The following is a 19,910-nucleotide window of genomic DNA, read 5'->3' on the forward strand; positions in this document are numbered from 1 at the left end:
AGTAAAGACCAGACAAGATCGCAATAACCGTGAGCTGAAGAGCTCGTAGTGACTGACTAACAAGCTGAAGGTGACAGCTAGCAGACAGTGTCCTTGAATCCAGGTGGCGGCCCTGCCAAGTCTTCTACGAACTCCACTCTTGGGGGTGGAGTGTACATAGCCCTCTTCTAAACCACGGACCACATCAGCTTCCTGGTACACCTTCAGTACGCAGCCCTCTCTAACACAGACCCCATCAGCTTCCTGGTACACCTTCAATGCACAGCCCTCTCTGACACAGACCCCATCAGCTTCCTGGTACACCTTCAGTGCACAGCCCTCTTTAACATAGACCCCACCAGCTTCCTGGTACACCTTCAGTACGCAACCCTCTCTAACACAGACCTCATCAGCTTCCTGGTACACCTTCAGTACGCAACCCTCTCTAACACAGACCTCATCAGCTTCCTGGTACACCTTCAGTACACAACCCTCTCTAACACAGACCCCATCAGCTGCCTGCTACAGAGATATCACCAGTTGCAGACCACCAAGCTTCAGCACCAACACCACCAGGGATGAAGAACGCATAACATAGACAGCGGTTAGGTTACCCATATGTGTGGGAGATTGGTATTAACATAAGAGTACCAATGGGCATTCCCTTTACCACTATTTACTAACCTTGTAATCAGTTCCAACAGCTACGGAACCCTTGGAACCCTTCCAAGGGTTCAAAATTATCACAGATGAGGTTAAGAGGCATCTGTTGGATCTGGACGTGAGAAAAGCTGTTGGACCGGACGAAATTTCACAAATGATACTAAAAAGAGCGTGCAGAAGTATTTTGCTTGCCACTCTCCATGGTATATAGTAAGTCACTGGAAACAGAAGACCTACCAGAAATAAAGAAAACAGTTAATGTAGTCCCAATATACAAAAAGTGCGACAGGCAAGAGACATTGAACTACAGGTCAGTGTTCCTAACTTGTATACCTTGCGAGGTGACGGAGAAGTTCGTGAGAATAAACCTGGTAGCATATCTAGAGAGAAGGGACTTCGTGACACACCACCAACGTGAGTTTAGGGATAGCAAATCTTACCTCACAGGTTTAATAGAACTCTACGACCAGGCGACAAGGATTAAGTAAGAAAAAGAAGGGTGGGCAGACTGGATTTTCTTGGACTGTGGAAAGCCTTTGACACAGAACCCCTTAAGAGGTTGTTGCATAAGTTGGAGAAACAGGCAAGAGTAATGGGTAGGGTGCTCTAGTGGATAAGAAAGTACCAAAGCAATAGAAGAAAGAGTTACTGCGAGGAGTGAGACCTCAGAATGTCGTAATGTCACCAGCGGAGTCCCACAAGATTCTGTACTCGGAATTATCTTGTTTCTGATATATGTAAATGATCTTCCGAAGGGTATAGCCTTATTCCTCTCGATGTTTGCTGACGACACCAGAATTATGAGATGGATTAAGACTAAGGAGGACAGCATGAGGCTACAAGATGACCTGGACAAATGAAGGGATGGTCCAACAAATGTTATTAGAGTTTAACGCGAGCAAATGTAAAGTAAAATGTAAAGCAGATAGGTGTAGGAAGTAGAAGGCCAGATACAAGGTACCATCTGGGAGATGATATCCTTCAAGAATCAGAGTGAGAAAAACTTGGAGGGTGATATCACGCTAGACATGTCCCCGAAAGCCCACATCAAGAGGATATCATCAGCGGCATATGCCAGGTTGGCCAACATAAGAACTGCCTTTAGAAACTTGTGTATGGAAACATTTAGAATCTTATATGCCACATATGTCAGACCAATCCTGGAGTATGCAGCTCCAGTAGGGAGTCCTGCACAAGACTAAATTGTTGAAGGTTCAAAGATATGCCACGAGACTAGTAGCCGAGCTAAGGGGTATGGGCTACGAGGAGAGACTACAGGAACCAAACCTCATGTCGCTGGAAGACAGAAGAGTTAGGGAAGACATGATCACTACATGCAAGGTTTTCAGAGAAACTAATAGGGTAGATAAAAACAAGTTGATTTAACACCGGGAGTACACGTACAAGGGAACACAGGTGAATACTGAGCACTCAAATGAGCCAGAAGCATTTTTAGTGTATGAGTAATATACAAATGGAATGCACTGGGCAGTGACGTAGTGGAGGCAGACTCTATACACGCTTTGAAGTGTAGATATAATAGACCCCAACAGGCTCAGAAATCTTTACACCAGTTTATTGGCAGTTGAGAGGCGGGACCAAAGAGTCGAAGCTCAACCTCCACAAGCACAATTAGGTGAGTACACACACACACACGAAATGTTTTCCAAACTTTGAAGGAAGAAACATTCTCAAAGATCCATTATTTGCATTTTCATCTAATAAAAATTATTAAATCAAACACAATTTACAGACTGTCTTATGATGCTCATTTATGGAAGTTATGGTCAGCAGTAAAGGGGACCGAAGACGTATTCCAGTCTTACTATCCACTAGATCACGAACGCTCGTGGAGATCCGCCTTGTTGGCGAGAGAATACGAACGACCTGTTAGATGAAGCTAACTTAGCTGAAGCTAACTTAGCTAATCTTATCAACTGATAACACGAACACACAGACAAAATTAAAAACAATACAGACACACAAGCAAATATGTACACACACACAAACAGTATGTACACACACAAACCATATGTAAACACGAGCAAAATACACCCTCTCCGACACCCTTGCACGAACGGCAGTAAATATAGAAATAATTTAATTTAATATCTACATGTCATCTTCCAACTCAGACCCCCGTCCGCGGTCCCTAGTGACGGTGGGCGTACGGGCGAGGAGTCCCACCTGGCGAAGAAGCCGTCCTGAAGAGGAACAAATAAGGACAGGCGTAAGTGTTTGCAAGACCCGTGGGCGCTGTAGGAGCCTGGAGTGGGAGCTGGGTCAAGGCCACGCGGCCTTGACCCCCATCCCTCCCTCCCTTATACGTTCCCCTACTGATTTTCCATTGTTGGAAACATGGATCTCGAAGGCTTATCAGGGACTCCCTAGGCAACAGATAACGTTCCACACGGTGCAACCTGCAACAGGTGCCTATAACGTCTCTCCGTCGTGCCCAGGATTCGAACCTAGGACTACAGCTACTAGACACAGGATGGCGTCTAGTCAGAGCGAGTCACTCACCAACATATCATCCTTCATGTGCCATTTCAATTTTTTGTATGCACCCCATATCCACCCCGTGGGCGGTGGTGGAAGAGTTACAAAGACACATAGTGGGTTCAGGAACTGAACCCCAGAGTTCACTTAGTTAAGCAAGTGACAATCTTTTGAAGCTAGTTAAACAATTATTAATGTTATATACACACGTACATATACAATCATTTACACAAATTCATATACTTATTAATATTCTTTTTATATCACAAGTGATTAAACAAGAGGCTCACAACAGTCACTATACAAGGCACTTTACATCTATGGTGAGTCACACAGTTACTAGTCTTGCTCCACACCCACCCAACTGGGCGGCAGCTTTACATTCAAGTGCAGGCGCTGCACCTACAGTAAGCAAATTTGGGATCAATGGTCGATTTAGGGCTCCCTTGCCAATCATAAAATTCTCTCAAAAGATACTGTGAACTACGCAGAAGGCGAAGGTAGAAGGCTGCGACGTCTTGTTTAAGGGCTGCCCGAGGGAAGGAGACGAGGAGATGGGGCCGGACTCAGCAATAAGACAATAGATCAGGGACAGGCAGCCTACATGGAAGTGTCCGAGGGGGAGGGTCAGAGGTGATAGGGGAGGGGGAGGGTTAGTTCATCACGGGATACAAGGACGTCTCTGCCGAATAGTAAAGTGCTTATTATGGTGAAAGGAAGAGTGTGTGTGTGTGTGTGTGTGTATTTACTATTTGTATTTACTATTTGTGCCTGCAGAATCGAGCTATTAGCTCTTGGACTCCGCCGTTCTATCCAGTCCAATTTTTCATCTATTATATCTACTACATATTTCTTACTAATACACATCCCCAGGAAAGAGCAGGTAGATGTTGTCTAACTCCCAAGTACCTGTTTACTGCTAGGTGAACAGGAGAATCAGGGTGAAAGAAACTGTGCTCATTTGTTTCCGCCTCGGTAGGGAATCGAACCCGGGCCCTTAGGACTACGACCCCCGAGCGCTGTTCACTCAGTCGCAAAGCCCCCTGTGTGTGTGTGTGTGTGTGTGTGTGTGTGTGTGTGTGTGTTTGTGTGTGTGTGTGTGTGTGTGTGTGTGTGTGTGTGTGTACTCACTTAGTTGTGCTTGCTGGGTTTGAGTTTTGGCTCTTTGGTCTCGCCTCTCAACCGTCAATCGACTGGTGTACATATTCCTGAGCTTCTCGAGCTCTATCATATCTACATTTGAAACTGTGTATGGAGTCAGCCTCCACATCACTTCCTAGTGCATTCCATTTACTAACTTCTCTGACACTGAAAAAGTTCTTTCTAATGTCCCTGTGGCTAATGTGAAGCTGTGACTCAGCTTCCACCCGTGTCCCCTGGTTCGCGTACCACCCGTGTTAAATAATCCACTCTTGTCTACCCTGTCAAGTCCCCTGAGAATTTTGATCATGTGAGCAACACAAATGCGAATAAGCTTAAATGGTTCCCAAGCCAATATGCAACTGAAAACTCCACACCCCAGAAGGATTCGAACCCAGACAGCCAGGAGCTATATGCACCTTGGCGTATCTAGTACCTTAACCACTAGACCACAGTGACTGTAACAATTTTGGCTGTCTGGATTCGAAGCCTTCTGGGGTGTGGAGTTTTCAGTTGCATATTGGCTTGGGAACCATTCAAGCTTGTTCGCATTTGTGTTGCTCACATGGCCTCACCAAGTGAGGTGATTCGATGAAATATCTATGGATATTTCTTGTGAATAAATAACTAACTATATTTCAAACTATTATATAAATAGTCTCACGACTAACAAGATTAGTCGTGAGATTATTCAGTCAGTGAACACTAGACAGTCAGTGTAGTCTATAGTCTAGTGGTTAAGGTACCAGGTACGCCAAGGTGCACAGTGCTCCTGGCTATCTGGGTTCGAATCCTTCTGGGGGTGAGGAGTTTTCAGTTTATATATATATATATATATATATATATATATATATATATATATATATATATATATATATATACATATATATATATATATATATATATATATATATATATATATATATATATGTGTGTGTGTGTGTGTGTGTGTGTATATCACGAAAATAAACACGTGATTAAGAATGTGACAATGATTCCTTCTGAAGATGTATTTAATATACGAAAGTACTTAAGGAAATTCCTGTTTCATTTTCCTCCGTGGTCTGACATTGTCATATATATATATATATATATATATATATATATATATATATATATATATATATATATATATATATATATATATATATATATATGTATATATATATATATATATATATATATATATATATATATATATATATATATATATATATATATATATATATATATATATATATATATTGTTACGGCAATCTCCTGCCCATTCACTTTACCACCTATTCACCAACGTATTTGCATGCTCCACTATAAGGAATCAACACCAATGACAACAACAGTACGTGCACAAACACCTCGGAGTATAGACAGATTCTTCCCCTCTCCTCTCCACCCTCTAGTACCCGAGACACCTGTACACCTGCTGTCTGGGGCCAACGCCACTCGCCGGTCGACCAGCCTAGCTGCTTGTTTAAGACTGCTGGGCGATAGTTACCTGCAACATCAGCGCCATCTACACTAGGCCTGGCCCGCATATATAAGCAGCTCCCCGACGGCCAGTTCTCTTACGGGCTATTCATTCCCGTACCACCTCTTGGGTGGCTTAAACTTTATCAATCATCGGGCCAGTCCTCAGAATACACTTCGTGCTCTCAAGCAGTAACATACACTGTAGCCTTCCCAGGAAACAGATGTGTACAGCTTTTGTATAATGTATTGTTATGCACCTCTCTTTTGTCATTAACGTAACTGTCACATGTTTATATTTTTTGTTATATTTTGTATTGTGTTCTCGCCAAGATGATAAGGGGCTTTGTTTTGCTTGTTATTAAAGTAATTTTTGTAATATTAAATGTTTTAAAGTTTTTAATTTTTTGGATTTTACCCGCATAGTGTAGAGGTCACCAGCAGTCTTATTTCCTCGGGTCCTACCGCTCATCTTTTTGTACATATAATAAATCGTTTTCGCGGGGGACAGAGATCCCTCATGACCCAGTCTTATTTGCTTTATTTTACTTTTTTTATTTAATGTGATTGGTACAACACCAGCCAGAATAGCCACTGCTGTATTTTTTCAGTTTAACGTTACAATATTACATATATATATATATATATATAAATTCCACCTATGGTGGTAGATTACGGCTATTCATGCCCGTGCCACCTCTTGGGTGATTTAATCTCTATCAATCAATCAGGGATTGGTAGGATCAATCAGGGTTGTAGGGACGACGGGAGAAGCTTATACATTGTTCAGGGGGAGGGAGGGACTTCCAGTGCGTATGGTTGTGTTGACACTGGCTGTGGACATCCTGGGTGCGCGCCTTTAGAATGTTTGTTCAAGTCATTTGCACTTCTTCAAGAACCCAGTGTTTGCCTGCCTGCAGGTGCCCAAGTCACATGAGTTGAGTCTCTCCCCTCACACACGTGGCACGCTGGGATACCAGGCCTCGCTTCAAACACGATATTAAAGTTTAAAGTTCTGTACTTGAAGTGTACTGGTATATATTTGATGGACAATTAAGGAGTCACTCAGAGGGCAATCTGTCCTGATGCTATGCTCATCTATCAGCCCGCTCTCTAGAGTTGTCACAACGACGACATAAATATGATGTGCTAACTGGTCCGAAATTATAATATAACCATATCATAATAATTTTATTTACAAGAAGGTACAATGGGCTTGTGAGATCACATAAGATTGGTATTTTTTACATTCTTGTCACGTCACTAACACATAGTGTGCCAATAACCTTGCCTAACCGACTAACCCACGCATAGAAAGCGTGGTTGTTTGTGAGCCGCTATAATTTATAGCACATCATATTTTGTCCGTCGACGATTCTGACGTCAAAATACGATGCATTATTCAAGAGGACGGGTTGCTTCCATGTAGCGGCCGTCCGCAAAAACCCATTCATCACTTTTTAACGTAACGTATTAAACAATTAGTATTTTCTCATATTGTATTATCGGATGTGTAGTTATTCATAAATTAGGTTAAGTTAGAAGTTTAGGTTATGCTGGCAATAATTTGTATTCGTAGTACGTGGTGAAGCATTTTCAGAGATGTGATTCGAACAAGAGGTCGTCAACGAAGCAATGATCGAGAGATGTTTGAACATCAGTTGTGATTCGTGCACCCCGCCCTTCACAACCAGCCCGTTCTCATAAACAGAGGCCAAAGTCCATTCCATGCACCCGCCGCACCCTGTTTAAGAATGAAAAACGACTTACACATGACTCGCAACTGATGACGTTCGAACATTTCTCGAATTTCTTCGCTGACGACTTCTGTTCGAATCGCATTTTCACCCACGTACTTCAAATCAAAATAATCGCCAAAAAAACCTAAACACTTAACCTAACCTACGCCTAACTTTACTAAGAACATTATTGAATAATACTAAAATTAATTTATATAAGAGAACAAACCCATTTTTAAAACACAATACATTAAAATTTATGAATGCGTTTTTGAGGTCGACCGCCTGATTTAACGACCCTGGACTGAAGACAGGTTGGATTCGAGTGTTAAGTGTTTTTCATTCATAAATATGGGATTTGGCGGCTGGATTAACGAGCATTTGGCCGTTATTTATAGTATATTTATTTATACATGGTCTCTCCCATGTATACCCTGGTATCTCCCATGTATATCCTGGTATCTCCCATGTATACCCTGGTATCTCCCATGTATACCCTGGTATCTCCCATGTATATCCTGGTCTCTTCCATATATATACCCCTGGTCTTTCCCATTTACACAGATATATTCTGGCCTCTGGTTATAAACGGTAGTGCATATTTACCCAGGTAAATAAGATTATTTACATATACTTAAAAGAGCGGTATGTAAATATAATGAAAAATTATGACTAACAATGATGTTACAAAAGGTTCCAACTGAAAGTTAAGCTGTGCTTGCTAAACTATACAGGCTATCCACCTCATTCTAATGTATGAACAGGATTAATAATTTGTAGAAAGTCTGTATATCAAGAATATTTAACATTAGCATGTTTAGGCCAAAGTTTTGCCTTTATTATTAAAATCTTTATTTACAAAATTAATTACAATTTTGCCTAATCTGAGGATTTCAATTAAGTCTTATTAAAGTGAGGATAATGCAGGTATTCACTGTCACGCAGGACAGAGGGTCATACATAAGACAATAGGTCTAAACTGTAGGCTGAAGCACATGTATATATATCATGGTTACAATCAATGTTTTAATGTATGAATATGTGAAAACAACTTTCTATTGAGCACTGCCACACAAGGGCAGGGATGGGTTCATAAGTGATACAGCTTAGAATATAAATAAAAAAATTCTTAATTCTTTAAAATGGACAAGTAAATTTTGGATAAATTGTTAGGATGTCGTCCAGAACACCTGAGTCAATTAAATAGTTACACAGTTGGTGGTACAATAGGCCAGGTCTAAAGTCCTTTACGGTTTCACATTCAACAATATAGTGTTGTAGTGAATGCATTAAAGATTTATCACAGAGTTTACAATCTGAGTATTCTGGTAGTGTCTCAGCCTCACTAACCTGCCAGATGTGTCTATAGCCAAGGCGAATTCGCACAATGACTATATCACATTGCCTGGTTCGGTTACTGTGCTGGCCATACAAATACCTATTATTACAAAACTTGTCATAGCTACTAATACCGCAGCTTTCAGGTCTCTGGGCATTTCTTAGTTCTAAATCTGAATTAATTTCTTTAATTTGTATGTTTCTAATAATTGCATTAGATAGTCCAAAGTCATAATCAATGTTTTCTTTCCTGCAATCCTCATTGGCCAATCGATCTACAGTCATGTTTTCTAACTCCAACATGGGATGGGATCTACACAAATTTTATACAAAAGTTATTATCATTGGCAAAAATTACATTCCATTTAATATTACAAGCTACTTCCGACATACATTGTGATGGGTTATTTCAGGACTGCAGAGCACTTTTAGAGTCACAGAATATCACTCCACCACCATTGAGCTTAAGGTATTCAGTGGCTTGATAAATACCCAATAGCTGTCTGTGTCGTGCTTGCCCAGTTGTTCAGTCTCTGTGTACTAGACATGATCATTTCATTCCCTTTATATACTGCGCATGCACAACCTGTTCTACCAGTGCTTAACTGCACAGAGCCATCAGTACAGGCATAGGATTCAGTCGGTTTGAGATTTTGAAGATGACTGTCAATAGCTTCTAATGTTATACATCTCATAGTTTCAGTGTTATTCATTTGTTTTACACTGATGGGGGTATGATGCAAAGAGTATAAGGTAAATGGTATAATTATATAATACAAAATTATATATATACAAAGGTATAATGCACATTCAATTTCAGAAGATTATAGGCACAACAACTGAGCCACACACTGTAAGGAGCTTCTTGCGGCGGATTGAGGGAACAGTCAGAATTGTTTAGAATGGATCTCAATTTAATTTGAATAGAGCTGGGGGGGGGGACCATTATTTTTCAAAGTTTTGACGCAAAACATTGTACTAAGTAGGACTATTCTTTCGTAAATGGAAGGTAATTTTAGTTCCTTTCTCATGTTAACAATTCTGACAGTTCTAGGACAACCCAGGATGATGCTAAAGCTTTGCCTCTCCGCTTTCCTGTTCCTAATATCCAAACATTTGAAAATATAAGCATCTCTGGAAATATTTTGTAATCGTACTATTTTCGAGAGAATTGGTTGTATAAATATAGCGATATTGACATATTTGGATGATTACTTAAGTTATTGTTTAATATCGGTTGAACTTAATTTGGACAGTACTGTACAATAATCAGGCTATTTAAATTAAGTGAGGGGGGGGGTCAAGTTAGTGATAGTTCAAAATATACAAAATACATTATTAATGTTTTTAATAATGTTAATTGAATGTATCTAGTAATGCATAATTTTATTTATTCCAAACTTACCAAGAAGGAAATTCTGCTTGTTTAACAGCTCTGTTTAAAAGGCACTATGCACCACAGTGTACCTGTGTCCTTGGCGGGCCGTACAGAATAATACAATTTTCGGTTGTATTTCATCCTCTCAACTGGGATGAACCTGCACCGGAAGTCAACTCAAGGGACAGAGAGAGAGAGATCCCATGAAAGCCCCGAGTCAATGGGTGGTCAATGGGGCCAAAGAGCAGGGCCACGGGCGCAAGGGCCCGTGGCCATGTTGTTCCCACGCTCTTGTCTTCATCCGCCCTTGTAACAATTGCCTTTTCTCTTTCTTTTAAAGCTCTTCCTGCTTATCTATGCGTTATCTCATGACAATTTTTACTGACATCTTATAAATGTTTATAGCAGGCGTGTCTAGCATATTTAGGCCACCTGTCACACACCAAGATGACACTTTTTGCCCCTAGTGTGTGGCCAGAGACATTTTTCAGATATTTCTCTGCCTCTTGTGTGTGGCCAGAGAGACTTTTCAGTCGCTTATGTGTGTGGTAGAGATTTTTCTGCCTCTTTTGGTGGCCAGAGAGAATTTTCAGTCCCCTATGTGTGTGTGGCAGAGATTTCTCTGCTTCTTGTGTGTGGCCTGAGTTTGTGCCAGTGTGAACTTGACACCGTCTCATTACCCACCAGCAACATGCCACCGCTGACCTGTAATTAGTGTCCAGTTGTAAAAGGCGTAAGCGGGCATCTCATGCGTCTCATCTGAACTTTATTGGCATTTAAACTTTACTGGAGGGAATCTAACACTTTAGGAGATAATATTGCTCAATTTAGCAAAGCAGATATCCTACATGATGTGATGCAGTGTGATTGCAAGGTGATGCATTAAATTGCAAGAACATTTATCATGTTTTTTTTGTATTATATAGCGCTGAGCATTGTTCTGGAGTATGCCCAGCTTTCCCCGGCCTAGTTGAGAGGCAAATCACTCGTTAACAGTCGTCAAGGACTTTAAAACAATTTTCCAGTGAGCAAGCACGCCTGTGCCGCCCAGACCTGGTGAATTCCTGGCACCCTGATGCAGGCAGCCCAGCGTGATGGCACTCGGTGAGTCACGGGCTGGCTCACCACACTATTGAGGCACACTTCTAATATTTTACAGCAAAATATATGCATGGAAAGAGAGACGTGGAGGAAGGGTGTGTGTGTGTACTCACCTACTTGTTATTCCGGGGATTGCGCTGCGGCTCTTTGGTCCCTGCCTCTCAACCGTCAATCAACTGATATACAGATTCCTGTTCTTCTCGAGCTCTATCATATCTACATTTGAAACTGTGTATAGAGTCCGCCTCCACCACAACACTTCCTAGTGCATACCATTTACTAACTACTCTGACACTGAAAAGGTTCTTTCTAATGTCTCTGTGGCTCATTTGGGTACTCAGCTTCCACCTGTGTCCCCTTGAGCGTGAACCACCCGTGTTAAATAATCCATCCTTGTCTACCCTACCCTCTCTGTGTGTGTGTCCGTCAGGCTGGATAAATGGTTAACTTTAAATATGAAACGAGTGGTTCCGCTTTTGTATTTTAAACCAGGACTCACTCCACGTGGAGGGGCGAATCCACCTCATGTGATTGGTGGAAATGTCATCGAGTCATAATCAGGGAATGTAGCCTGGTTCTGCCCTTTAGCTAGGTACATAAGCTTTAAACAAATATATAAAAAATAATGATTGAGATCTCAAGAGGTTGAGAGCCTTGACCAGGATTCATGAAACAATTAAATGTCCTCTAACGAAACCTGTACATCTTTCCTCAATCATGGCGGCTTAATTTGCATTTATTTATTTAACAGTTTATGATCTCCTAAGAGCTACGAGGTTGTCTATATATAAATATAATAACCTGGGGTCGAGACCGACCTCGCACCGTTTCCAAGCTCGTAAACTATTTAATACAGACCAAACCTCCATGATCCAGGAAAGATGCACATGTTTCGTAAAGTTCAGGTATTTTGGTCCATGTCTGTCCGGGGAAAGTGACAGCCCACATGGCTGACTCGCAGTTTACTTAGAACAAGCTGACTGACGTGACTTCCCAGAGTATAATTTTTGGATCATTGTATATTCTGTTCCTTTTGATGTGAGAAAATATGCTTCTAATACGACTCCTAAAACCTAACCTGCCCGAGGACCCACGAAGAGAAAACGGGATATCACGGCAATTTCGCGTCGAGCCGCTACCATCTTTAGTACACCAGTTTTTGGCCTTAAGAAATTATAGGTCAAAATGCAATGTACTATTGAGGAGAACGGGTTGGATGTTTACCGGGTTCCTGCGACCCATCCGTTAATACGTTCTTTATTATGTGAACTGTCCCACGAGCCGCCACTCTCGCCTGGCGCCTCACTCCTCACTCACGCCTCACACCTCACTCACGCTTCACTCGCTGTGAGGGCTATATTGTTAAGACGAATTAAACAATAATAATAGCTTTTATCTTTCAAGAATATGAAGGACGTTGATTCTCGCACAATCCAGATTATATACTGTGAAGATTATATACTGTATACAGAATAGTCTGGAAGGACAGAAACTTTATATCTGCTGATTCATCAAAAGTCTCGCGATATACCGAGTGAGAATGTCACATATATCAGTGAAATACCGCACATGTGAGAAGGCTCAAAAGATATAAGTAGAGTACGATACAAGTTGAATAATCGCCCGGGCGAAACAAGCGAGGAAGGTGTGTGACTGTACACATGTGTGTCACATGTGGAGAGCGTGAGCGGCTACATAGTGGATAAGGATACCAACGAGGATCATCTGGGATTACTGAGAGGTGGTGTGGTTGGCGTAGTGTGGGCTCCAGGTACCACCCAGCTGTGCATCGCTCGGCCCCGAGCTGAACATTTCTCTGCTATGAGAAGAGTCTGTATTTACTATGACAGCCTGCATTTATTGTTTTTACTATTTGTGTCTACAGGGTCGAGCTCTTAGCTCGTGGACCCCACGGCCTTTCTAACCGTTGGTTGTCTGTTGTACTGACTCCCGACCTAATTTTATTTATATCTACTCTCACACACACACAGCGCTCGGCGTGTGTGTGTGTAGTGACGGAGGTAGTGACGGTGGTAGTGATGACGGTGGTGGAGGTAGAGGGATGAAGCGTCCCTACACAACCCCAAGGTCACCAGTCCGCTGGACTTCCCACCCCTCGGGAGTTTTGGAGTAAGGGAAATACCACACCTGTATACCACACTAATCTACGAGTGCTTTCCCTCCGGGTATTTCCGGAATCCCTGCCTTATGCTTGTTGTAAAGCCTCACTGTGCGTGCCTAGCAGCTCTGTGAGCACTCAGCAAGCACAGGCCACGAGACTCGAGAAGCAAAGGCCAGGGGACTCGACAAGAACAAGCCAGGGGACTCGACAAGAACAAGCCAGGGGACTCGACAAGAACAAGCCAGGGGACTCGACAAGAACAAGCCAGGGGACTCGAAAAGAACAAGCCAGGGGACTCGACAAGAACACGCCAGGGGACTCGAAAAGAACAAGCCAGGGGACTCGACAAGAACACGCCAGGGGACTCGACAAGAACACGCCAGGGGACTCGACAAAAACACGCCAGGGGACTCGACAAGAACAAGCCAGGGTACTCGACAAGAACAAGCCAGGGGACTCGACAAGAACAAGCCAGGGAACTCGACAAGAACAAGCCAGGGGACTCGACGAGAACAAGCCAGGGGACTCGACGAGAAGCCAGGGGACTCGACGAGAAGAAGCCAGGGGACTTGACAAGAACAAGCCAGGGTACTCGACAAGAACAAGCCAGGGAACTCGACAAGAACATGCCAGGGAACTCGACAAGACTGCATGCTTTAAGACACAATAGACATACGCTTACATAGGGACTCAGGAAGCCAGTCGCACATAGTCTCTTCCACAAACGAACCACCACCAACTCCCGCCCTTCCAGCACTACCCCATGTTCCTTGCACCACACTTCCCATCCCTCTCACCAGTTGACCTTCCCTCTTTGTCTTGTCCCCAACCTCCCTTCCCACAAGTACCTCCCGCCCTTCCACCTCGGCTAGCAGTCCCATAGCCCAGCTCATCCCAGGCTCCGCACCCTTCCTCATCTACTGCCCTGAGGCTCCACTTAGCTGCAGATTGATCCCGGGTCTCCAGTGGAAAGCCCGCTAATCGACGCGGACCGTCTTGTGTCCCGACCACCGGTATGACGGCAGGGGCCCTCCTTGCTAGGTCCCTTCTTGCCAGGGTCCCTTTTTGCCAGGGTCCCTTCTTGCCAGGGTTCCTCCATGCCAGGGGTCCCTCCTTGCCTGGGTCCCCGGCCACTAGTGACTTTTAGGTACTCAGAGATCTGAAAAAAGCTCTCGAAGAACAGAGGCTCCGCACTAGTCGCGGCTCCACAAAGTTCCACTAGTTACACAGGTTGACGAGTTCAATAGGTTAAGGCTGCAATAGTTAAGAAGACTTAAGGGTGAACATTTGTGTGGCTTAAATCTCTCTCTCTCTCCTCAAAAAGTAAATAGTTTGTATTTTTTAACGCAATATGGGCATCAGGGTGAAAGAAACTGCCCAGTGTTTCTCGCCGGCGCCCGGGATCTAACCCGGGACCACAGGATCACGCTTCCAGTGTTCTGTTGCTGAGCCACCGGCTCCCTTAAGCCGGTGGCTTAACCATTAGATGTTGAGATGTAAGTCTCGTCCTAATCACACTCTCAGACCTTGATAAAGCACTCAGGAGAGAGCGAATGACTTGGTGTTAATTCCTTACATAAATTTCACAAATACACAAGTGTGACTTTTTATTCTATATTATTATTATTAAACAAAGAAATCACATTAACGTGATGAATCAATGAGAAAGTCAGTAGAAGCCATGAGGAAGATTCGAATAAATACAGACCAGGCCACAAAATCTATTTTTCTGTATTTTTTGGCATAACCAATCAGAAACTAACATAACCCAGGTAAACTGATAGTGTTATAATTAGTTTAGGAAGCATAATGAGGTAAAAAGTTGGGTAAAAAACGGCCGGTCAAAAAATGAGTTAAAAATAATGAGTTATGTTAATAACATAATAACTACGTTATTATATCTGTGAGAAGATATTACCATTAATAATAATGACAATTTTTAACTCATTATGAGTTTGGAAAAAATGGTTAGAATTAATGAAAGAATGTGAGTATAATGAGCACTAAGGATGAGTATAAGACTCAAGTTGTGGTTCATGAATACCTGCCCCAAGTGCATCCATGAATACACAATAGAAATATGTTCATGAATACACCACAAATGAATCATGAATACCCACCACAAATGTGGCATGAATACCACCACAAATGTGGCATGAATACCACCATAAATGAATACTGACGAGTCCCAGCTAAGCTAGTCATTTCCTTCAATGTTGGCGCGTGCGCGGATAATGGTATTCACTATGTCCACCAGAGAGCGCATGTGCCCCATCGCGTGTGCTAGTTAACTTCATGTATTATGCAGCCCATACCCATTCTGTGAGCGGTGGTGTGCCCCATACCCATTCTGTGAGCGGTGGTGTGCCCCATACCCATTCTGTGAGCGGTGATGTGCCCCATACCCATTCTGTGAGCGGTGGTGTGCCCCATACCCATCCTGTGAGCGGTGGTGTGCCCCATACCAATATTGTGAGCGCTAGTGGAAAAAGTTACAGAGGCACATACTGGGCTCAAAAACTAAACCCCCAAATATCATTTAGGTAAGCAAGTTAGTCTTGATAGGGCAGTTACATGGTTTGTTAACTGTGAATACATTAACAGTCTATCCACAGTTAATCAAATAACATTACCGTGATCCCAAGAGGCCCTAATACAACCAGCGAAAGTGTTAGTTTAATTAGTTTTTTATTATCCCATTTCCATCTTGTGGACGAGTGGTATAAAGATTTCAATGTCACATAATGGGTCTAAGAACTGGACCACAACAATATCTAAGCTGAGCAATTTACATTTGGTGAGCTGGTTATATATAATTTTTATTTGATAATCATGCTTTCCAAACACATCGAATGGGCAGAAGAGTAAAGTTTACAATCACCTGCATTCATTATTTACAGAATAATGAGTACAATCTTAAGAATCTTGCCTAAGATTTTTGGTTTGCACTGCCTACAAGTCCCTTACTGACTTATCTCATGACCACGTACCATGTGCCATAACTATTACAAACTATATACAATATCCAGTAAGTAGTTCACCCCAAATGTAAGCCGGTGAGCCTGTGGAACTTTGGGGTTTAGTTCCTGAACTCATTATACGGCCCTGTAAACCTTCACTATAAAATAAACTATTCAAAGCTGCGAATAGACTGTTGTTAAACTCTGTATCTAGATCATCAATGCTGTAACTTGCTTAGCTTAACGAATTTTGGGGTTCAGTTTCTGAGCCGATTATATGCCTCTGTAACCTTTTCTACTACCACTCCCTGGATGGGTATGGGGTTCTCTACTGCTCACAGGTTGGGTATGGGGTCCTCTACCACTCACAGGTTGGGTATGGGAACCACTACCGCTAACAGGTTGGGTATGGGGTCCTCTGCTGCTCACAGGTTGGGTATGGGGTCCACTACCGCTCACAGGTTGGGTATGGGGTCCACTACCTCTCACAGGATAATATGGTGGGTGCATATTTAATTAACTAAACTTATCTCTTTCCACCCGTGCCACACCCTCTTACTCACACCTGTGCCAACAACGGCTCTCTGGCACCACCTTGGGACAGCTAGTGTCACCCCATTCGAAACTTGTCAGGCCAGTGGAATTTGCAAGAAAGCTGGACCGGTTGATTGCAGTGTGTGTCCACAAGATCGTGTACTAGTTTCAGGAAACACGAGTGAACAGAAACTCGTGTACTCGGTCCATGAAATATGAAAATAGAGAAACAAATGTTTCAGGTAACCCTTTGCCTTACACTGTTCAAGCTTCGTACCTTGAGACTGTTTACCCAACAAGTTCTTAGCCTATCTCTCCCTCTGATGAATGATCCCCATGACCTTAATTCAAAGATTATTTGATACGAGCATACCATTAAGACGAGAGTCGTGCATTCTAAATAAAATTGAGACGCTTAAGACTAATTTATGACACTAACACCCAATCTGTGAAGTTTATTATATTGTTTCCCAAGATAAATGTCCCCATTCACGAGCGCTTAAGACGAAAATATTGGACTTGAGGTTAGAGTTGACCGTGACTTTGGATTAAACTACTGGACAATTACGGGGACATATATAATTCAAGTTGCAACAAATTATAGCCCTGCATAGTTGGTCCAGGACTTGTTAGGCAATAAAGATGTTTGTTATTGCTATTATTATAATTATCATTATTATCAACGATATTATTATTATGATCATTCTAAAGCATATACAAAGAATAATAATAATACATTATCATATCAACCATAATATATTCATGCTATACAACTCATATTCTGACATTCTTCCATCGCTAAGACACTCAGGATCCAGTTTTCTAAATTATCTACGAGTCGTTCAATATTACTTATATTACATTGTTTACGATAAAAGCGACCTCTAAAGCCGAAGGACCTACACTGTGGCGAGACTTAAGTATACTCATTATCGAGAGGTCAGCATCCGAGTTAAGATATGTTATCGCTGCAAGGATCGCCTGCACGAGGCAGGTGGCGAGGCTGCTTTAGTCTTGCCCTTAAGAGATACAGGTAGGTAGGTAATTATGAGGAGGTGCTAAGAAAGTATCACTGTGTAACACTTGGAAGGGTTACGAGGGCAGAGAGAAGGAAAGGTGACCAATCACTCAGCCGTCGAGACGGAGCGCCTATACTTGCAAGAAGCGAGGCTCAGACATATAGGAGTATTAGTTTAAGTAGGTAACTTACTAGTCGTGGGAGCGCTGAATTGTTTCAAGCGTGGGTTAGACGTATATACGAGTAGGTTTGGTTGTTTATAAATATCTTCCACGGGCTATAATGACTATCTGCAGTTTCCTCATGTCCTGTGTTTTGTACACTGTAGGAGCCGAAGTGCGGTGGAAACGAAAATACTTTAATTTGAGAAAGAGTTAAAATGAAAACAGGGGATAACTGTTTAATTGGCGCTATCAATATTGACGAGGCTGAATGACAGGTGTTGGTGTTGAGTTTAGGCCTATCATCCCGGTGTTGTTGTTGTTTAAGATTCAGCTACTGGGAACAAAAACACACTTCTTTTGGTATATATATATATATATATTTGGTATATATATATATATATATATATATATATATATATATATATATATATATATATATATATATATATATATATATATATATTGACGAGAGAGAGAGAGAGAGAGAGAGAGAGAGAGAGAGAGAGAGAGAGAGAGAGAGAGAGAGAGAGAGAGAGAGAGAGAGAGAGAGAGAGAGATTTCTAAATTTAATAAATAACTCAAGTAATGGATAATTCTAAGCTAAACAAATGAATCGACAATGGCCTTGTTTCATGCAGATCGGCGTTCGATCCCCGATGGTGCAATTGGTTGGGCACCGTTTCTTCCCCTGGGTCCTATCCCAGCTCCGAGTCCTCCTATCCCTTCCAAGTGCTATAGTCATACTGGCTAAGTATTTTCTCAAAAATCCTCTTATTAGAAAAAAAAATAAAATGGAAAACCCGCTCGCCTTAAAGTAGGCCTAAAGTACCCAAAAAAGGAAATATACTTAATATTAAAAGGAGACACACAACCCAGGTGAATGGGACACTTAATATTGACCTTAAGAATTCCGGTCCACCTAAGAGTACAATTTAAAAATGTTTTCACCAGAATATTGGGGACAAAAATATGAAAAAAACTGGAAAGTTTAGTCTGAATTTCACAGCTGAGCGCACACCAGACAAGCCATCAGCTGTGACCCCGCAAGTGGACACTAAGAGTTTTGGAGCCTTCCCTCCACCTGGAGCCTTCCCTCCACCTGGAGCCTTCCCTCCACCTGCAGCCTTCCCTCCACCTGGAGCCTTCCCTCCACCTGCAGCCTTCCCTCCACCTGCAGCCTTCCCTCCACCTGCAGCCTTCCCTCCACCTGCATCTTTCCCTCCACCTGCAGCCTTCCCTCCACCTGCAGCCTTCCCTCCACCTGGAGCCTTCCCTCCACCTGCATCTTTCCCTCCACCTGCATCTTTCCCTCCACCTGGAGCCTTCCCTCCACCTGCATCTTTCCCTCCACCTGCAGCCTTCCCTCCACCTGCAGCCTTCCCTCCACCTGGACCCTTTCTTGCACGTGGAGCGTTGCCTCCACCAGGAGCCTTCCCTCCACCTGGAGCCTTCCCTCCACCAGGACCCTTTCTTGCACGTGGAGCGTTGCCTCCACCTGGAGCCTTGCCTCCACCTGGAGCCTTGCCTCCACCTGGAGCCTTGCCTCCACCTGGAGCCTTCCAACCTTCAGGACACATTCTTCCTTCCTTCCACTAGGATACCAGAGCACCAGGAGCCTGTCCTCCACCAAAGAAGTCTTGCCTCCATCTGAAGCCTATCCCGTACCAGAGGACCACGTGGTCAGATGTGATGTCAATGGAACACACTCCTCTACTGATCAACAAACCCTGATGATGGTCTGGCCTCTGCCCTAGCCACGCCACGAGCCCTTCAGTGCTCCAGCCAAGGCTCAAGTCAATAAACATGTG

The 19,910-nt window shown here is 42.8% G+C and overlaps 3 protein-coding genes across 3 annotated transcripts in view; 2 read left to right on the forward strand and 1 right to left on the reverse strand.

Annotated features, from left to right (window-relative positions):
- The window catches only part of GatB (glutamyl-tRNA(Gln) amidotransferase subunit B, mitochondrial), a 449,912-nt gene that overhangs the window by 249,811 nt on the left and 180,191 nt on the right, over window positions 1-19,910 (reverse strand). The gene's annotated exons all lie outside the window — the stretch shown is intronic.
- LOC138350872 (uncharacterized) lies at window positions 1,614-14,096 on the forward strand. The gene is made up of 2 exons (XM_069302320.1): window positions 1,614-1,720; window positions 13,547-14,096. The coding sequence occupies exons 1-2, from the start codon at window positions 1,614-1,616 to the stop codon at window positions 14,094-14,096; spliced, it is 657 nt and encodes a 218-aa protein (XP_069158421.1).
- Window positions 19,072-19,698, forward strand: LOC138350873 (uncharacterized). The gene has a single exon (XM_069302321.1). It carries the CDS (start codon window positions 19,072-19,074, stop codon window positions 19,696-19,698), a length of 627 nt encoding a protein of 208 aa, XP_069158422.1.

Source organism: Procambarus clarkii, chromosome 47 (assembly GCF_040958095.1).
Source record: "Procambarus clarkii isolate CNS0578487 chromosome 47, FALCON_Pclarkii_2.0, whole genome shotgun sequence".
In the NCBI taxonomy this organism is placed as follows: domain Eukaryota; kingdom Metazoa; phylum Arthropoda; class Malacostraca; order Decapoda; family Cambaridae; genus Procambarus; species Procambarus clarkii.